Genomic DNA, 5888 nt, shown 5'->3' with positions numbered 1-5888 from the left:
AATTAATTTTATTATTATATTTATATGATATTTATGTATGAAAGCTAGCTTATTTTATATTTAAGTTTATTATAAACCCAAATTGGGTCCAACTAAAAGCTAATTTTGTACGAATTTCCTTAAATAAAGTGATAAAAACCTTTAAAATTTGTTTTAAATAAATGTATGGGTATGTTATATGAAGAGCAAGCACTTAAAAGTAGTTTATCTTTTATTGGAACTTTTTACGATTGATTTGAATTGCATAGACTGCAGTCTTTAGTTGAAAGGGTAAAGTAAATTTATTATTGTAGACCTCATACATTATTTGGTACTTATACTTAATTTAAACAATATTTGGCTTGATGGTTGAGTTTTCTTACTATAATGGCACCCGCTATTTATGTATACAAGTCAATATTTCGTAATATTAAATGTATATACAATCAGAAAGCTTATTAAAAAGAAAGCCGGTTGGCCATTGAGTTTTTTGTCCAATATTTTATACTTTAATTTACATTAATTATCAATTTTGTCATGATGATATCATCTTAATAAAATTCAAACTATACTAATACGATAAGTTAGTGCGCTAAAATCAAAATTATTTGTGAATGAAAATATAAAAAATAGCTGTTAAATACTTAAATGATTCATTAATTCCATGATAACAATTACAACATTATCAAAAATGATTGTTTTGGGTCTACCTTAAACTATTTAATCGGGATGGTATCGTAATATGGCAGCGATCGGATGACATCATGAATGCGGTTACCACTAAAACACATCAACGAACTACTAGTCATCCTTGTCGTGTAGACGTTAAAGAGGTATCTTTCTGTATTTCTATCTCAGTCTAATACTGAAATGAACTCAGATTGAAAAGGTCCGAAGAGTCAAATTCTATTTAAGTTAGCCAGTCAAGCCGCTGTCACCTCGTGGTTTAGTGTGTGGTGCGTGTAATGTTTTTAATCAGACAGATCCTTGTGCTGTAATTTATTAGGAAAGAAATATATCAATGAAAATGTGAACGTTTTACACTTATGCGGTCATGGTTTAAATATAAATACTATCGTATTTGAATTTAAAATAAATTCGAGAGGTAAGCATACATTTAGAATTGATAAACAATCGGTATAAACATTGATAAAGTATGGGAGTACGAATTTGTACAGTATTATGCGTTTTAGTTAATAGTTATTTCATTTATTAGCTTATTTATATTGCCTTATTGGTTTTATCCTATTGGCACATTGTTGGAAGTGTACAATAGACAGTAACTAATATGTAGTTTTTATGACTAGAGGAAACTGATCCTCAATAAATACTTAGTAGGTAGGTTTGCACATGCTTTTATTTACGCTTATCAATATTCGTCCTCCGAATGTTAGTCTGTTGGCCCTGAGTTCTGCATCGTAGCTTATAATTCTTCTTCTGCTAGCTCTGTAGCCGGAGCCGTCTGACACTTTGGTGGCCTAGCTTTAATCTAGCAACATTTTCCATTTCGGTCTGTCTCAGGTCACGTTGTTTTCAACAATACATAGGGACCTACGATTACGGGTCTGAAAATCAAATCCTTGCGTTAAGCCTGTCTGTCCCCGTATGTCCCCGTTCTACAGCAGTAAAAACCCAATACAAAATCTAGTGGAGTGGACTAAAAGAACAAATTTTTAACTTAATTAATATTTAGTCAATACTTCACTTGTATTCAATTAATTATTCTGATCGATAAACCTTGGTTCACGCGTCCTTCCGACCGCATAAAAACATAAATTTCTTCCACATCGTGTGTTTTCTCATGCATTCAAGTTTCAAGGCTTTCAATATAATTTGTTTATGTCCTATAACCTTTATCCTTGACCTTCTTTCATAAGCAAGGACTCCCGCCTCTGCAGCTTCTTACGTAATATCTCGTATGGAATTTCAATAATAAACATCTCTGCATATTTCTAACAATAAATTAGACGTAGAAAAATATATAAAAATATAGGTATGATATAAACAAGGTGTTTCTAGCAGTAAATTAGCTTTGTCCGTCAAGTTAATCGTATCAGATTTTCTTTTATAAGTTTATGTTAAGATGTAGATTTATAAGCTTTCTTATTATGTTTTTGCTTGAAACATTATTTTATTCGCAGTAGTCAACGCTAAGAAACAGTACGCTCAGTGAGAGACAGATCGATAAACATAAGAATACAAATTGCTTTTCGACAAGACCGTTTATTGTTTTCACATTGCTGGACAATGTGAAAACAATAGAATAGAGAGTCATTTTGCCTTTGTTAATACAATAATCGAGGTTTAATATGCAGTCTGAGGTTTTAATGAAACCGAGGAAAATGTTACATAAAATATGAATTTATATTTGCTAATGTAAAATATGCGCTTATCTGAATACAAAAACAGAATTTCCGTTTTAGCACTTAGTCAAATTTAAGCTAACATAAAAAAGATTATCATATACAAAATTTATGTTACGTTAGCTACGTAAATATACATTTTATTAGCTAAAGAACATTGGCTGATAAAACATAGTACGTATTTTTTATTTCGATCACCTCTGATACCATGACTTGTTTGTTGGAAGAAGTTTCAAAATATGTGTAAAGTTTTCTACGTATCTGTGAGTAAGCGAATTTGGCAATATTTAGTCGAGATTTTTTCACCTTGTGTGTAGTGCATACTGCATACTGGTAAACCGTTTCGAGGTTATCGCAAACAGTATCCTTTTATCTTTTCTTTATTGAACTCTATTATCGTTTTATTTATATAGGGCGTTTCACTACTATAGATATCGTTTGATTTCTCTAAATGTTTCATGTAGCTATTTAAATATATCATTTAACTGAAGCTATTGAAATAACCTAACCGGTGCTGATATAAATAAATATTACTTATATCGTATTACGTCACCGTCTCATAGGAATAATTTGTTAACGATCCTCGTACGTCGTTGAATTTTACGAGGACCACTATGAAACGAAGAAATATGTATCCCATCTCTTTAGTAGACAAGAATAAAAAGCATTCTTCCAAAAAGGTGGCATAATGGCTACTAAGACCTTTGCTTTTTTAGTTAAAAAATAAAATGAGTAAAATAGAGAATCGCGCGGGAAGTCGAAATGTTAACAACGAAATGTAGTTATTAAAGTTTGACGATATAACTGTTGTGCAAATAGTTTTATTATAAATGTTTTAACCAATTTATTTGAAGGCATTTTGGTTGCCGTGCTGAGGTTTTCAATTTATACAGCCACCACAACCGGGAGCCGCCAGGTAAAGCCTGAGAATGAAAGAAAAGATGTAAATTACCATAACAACCGCACAAAACATTTCATGACAACATCCATAATATTGACTTCCTCAGCGCCAGGGAAATAAATAGACACGTATATCAAAAATAATTAATTAGCTACCATCGACAATGTTGAAAACATTGAAGCATTAACTTTATAGGTTAACTTAATTGTTAAGGTTAAATTAAAACATGGAGTTTGTTAGTTTTTTAATTAATTTTCTTTGTTGAAATATATTAATTGTTTCAGGTCTAGTTAAGGCATAAAAGATGACAATATTAATTTATGACTATTGCCAGTTGGAGGAGCGCGCTTCCAGGCATCTCAACGCATGGAAAGGTAAACTTCAATTTAATAATATTTTAAGCTTAGTTCTATTTGTAAGCTCTTACTTCATTTAAAAATTGATATATTTTTTAAAAACATTCACTTTAGAACGCGGGTAATTGGAAAAAAACAAACCTCAGTAGGTATTATATATAACCTACCTAATTTTAATATTTCTATTTTAGTCATAAAATTAAATATAAATAATATGTTTGATCGAAAATAAAACCAGATAAGTGAAGAACTCTCTTAAGACGAAGACTCTTATTGAATATACTGACCACTAGTACGAAAGTTAATAGTTAAGGCAGATTGTAGAGTAAAAAACAAATCTTGGTAAAAAACACGATAATAAAACACACCAGTTTCTATCGGTTCTCGGTCCACGTCCCAGGTCCACTTCGTTGTTTCGAAGGCCGCCACTCGAATGTTACTTGTACTTAATACGCATCATAATAATGATGTCATCGCTATATTAGACGTATTAAATCTAACTAACGGTAACATAAGTACATGTTTTAGTTAAATAACTTGATCGATTAATTTAACAGTTAAGAAAGGCGTATAATGAAATGTACTTGTAACATCAAACTATTTTTATTAGTAGCCGTAAAATTAGATATACGTATATGCGTCAGTTAACTCATCTTGATATTAACCAGAAAGAACAAACTATTTATGGTATGAGTATAGTCCACCTACGCGGTCTTCAATTAAAGTTTTCATTCAGTAGCTCTGTAACGTTAATAAAACTAAATTAGGTACATTTAATTAGAAATGTTTTCATTGGTCTATAGGCGATTAGATTTTATATAAGATTCTTTATAGAGAGACTTTTTGGAAAAACTGTTTTTTTTTTTTTTTGTATAAAATATTAGCAGATTTATTGTAAATTTACTAATATTTCTTTTACCATTCCAACTAAGCTCTATGCTTGTGCTAGGATATGGTTTACGACAATAGTCGAATGGCGGGATTCGAACCGCCGACCTCGTGATCGGAAATCTGTACCCTTAACCATTAGGCTATTGACGCTTTTATGATGATAGTATTATTTTTTGTTAATAAAACTTCACATACAAAATTTTTAAAACGTCCTTAAATATATGGGTTAAGTTATGGTTATGAGGTAATTTAGTCGAACGCATGCACTTCATGCAGCCACGATAACTGATGACCCACTGAGATAAAGAACCTAAATATCGCAGTTAAGGTTTGTGCCTCAACTTCGCTTGAATGACTTAAGGCAGTGTTAAGGTCATAGGAAAATTTGGCCACTTTTGGTACCTTTTAGGCAATTTTTGAGTTTAGGTTTGGCACAATGTGCTAAAATATTAATACGAAATATGTTTAAAAAGAAAAGCTTAAATTAGTTTTATTCAACAGACAGATTCAATTTCATGCTGTACAGTATTAAGTAAGATAAGTCGATTGATGGTATCATAAAAGCAATTTAGACTTAAACCACATAGAAGAGAAACGTATGACACGACAGTAAATGCACCGTAATTACCGTAATTTACCGTGGTTTTCCGAGACCAAAATCTCCGTTTAAAATATATTGTTACCTTTGTTTTGTCGAAGATGATAGGTATAACGATATGTTTTGTGAGATTTTGATATCAGAAACCAACGGTTACTGGTTTTTGAAGTACAGTCAGCGTCATATAGATCGTAACAGACAAGATATGCAAATATATAGGTACACCAAAAGTAATCAATTATATCGGTACAACAAAAGTCCTCAAATTAATAGATACATTCACCCTGCTCAAATACATCGGTACATACACAGCGTCAAATATATGGGTACATGCAAGATGCTCATAAATATCGTAGCAGCCACAGCGTCATAAGTAACGAAGCAGTCAAGGTGCGCAAAAATATCGGTACATTTGACAAAATTGAACTCTATCCCTATATACATGTGATACAATTTGGAATAAACTACTTCTGTCACATTCATTTGACACTTTGCATCAAACCACTGAAGTAAGGGTTACATTTTTTAGGATGAAAATCTTAACTTTAACTTTCGATTCTATTAAGTTAAAAACATATACATTTTCACGCCTGTTGCATATAGGGGTAGGCAGAGACTCTGAAATTTTATTTGGCTTAGCCAAACGAATCTTCGCAATAAGTTCCCAAGATTATTCTTCTTCTTCTTCTTCTTCTTCTTCTTCTTCTTCTTCTTCTTCTTCTTCTTCTTCTTCTTCTTCTTCTTCTTCTTCTTCTTCTTCTTCTTCTTCTTCTTCTTCTTCTCCTTCTCCTTCTCCTTCT

The 5888-nt window shown here is 31.6% G+C and overlaps 1 protein-coding gene across 1 annotated transcript in view; it reads left to right on the top strand.

Moving 5' to 3' along the window:
• Positions 1-886: 886 nt before the first annotated feature.
• Positions 887-5888, top strand: part of LOC106120200 (uncharacterized) — a 16001-nt gene continuing 10999 nt past the window's right edge. Inside the window, exons 1-2 of the mRNA XM_013315462.1 lie at positions 887-1084; positions 3528-3617. Of these exons, the coding sequence (XP_013170916.1) occupies positions 3548-3617 (70 nt within the window). The 5' untranslated portion in view covers positions 887-1084; positions 3528-3547. The remainder of the gene's footprint in view (positions 1085-3527; positions 3618-5888) is intronic.

Source organism: Papilio xuthus, unplaced genomic scaffold (genome assembly GCF_000836235.2).
Source record: "Papilio xuthus unplaced genomic scaffold, Pxut_1.1 DF826961.1, whole genome shotgun sequence".
Taxonomy (NCBI): domain Eukaryota; kingdom Metazoa; phylum Arthropoda; class Insecta; order Lepidoptera; family Papilionidae; genus Papilio; species Papilio xuthus.
The sequence above is the reverse complement of the archived record's forward strand: the minus strand, read 5'-3'. Positions and strand labels throughout refer to the sequence as shown.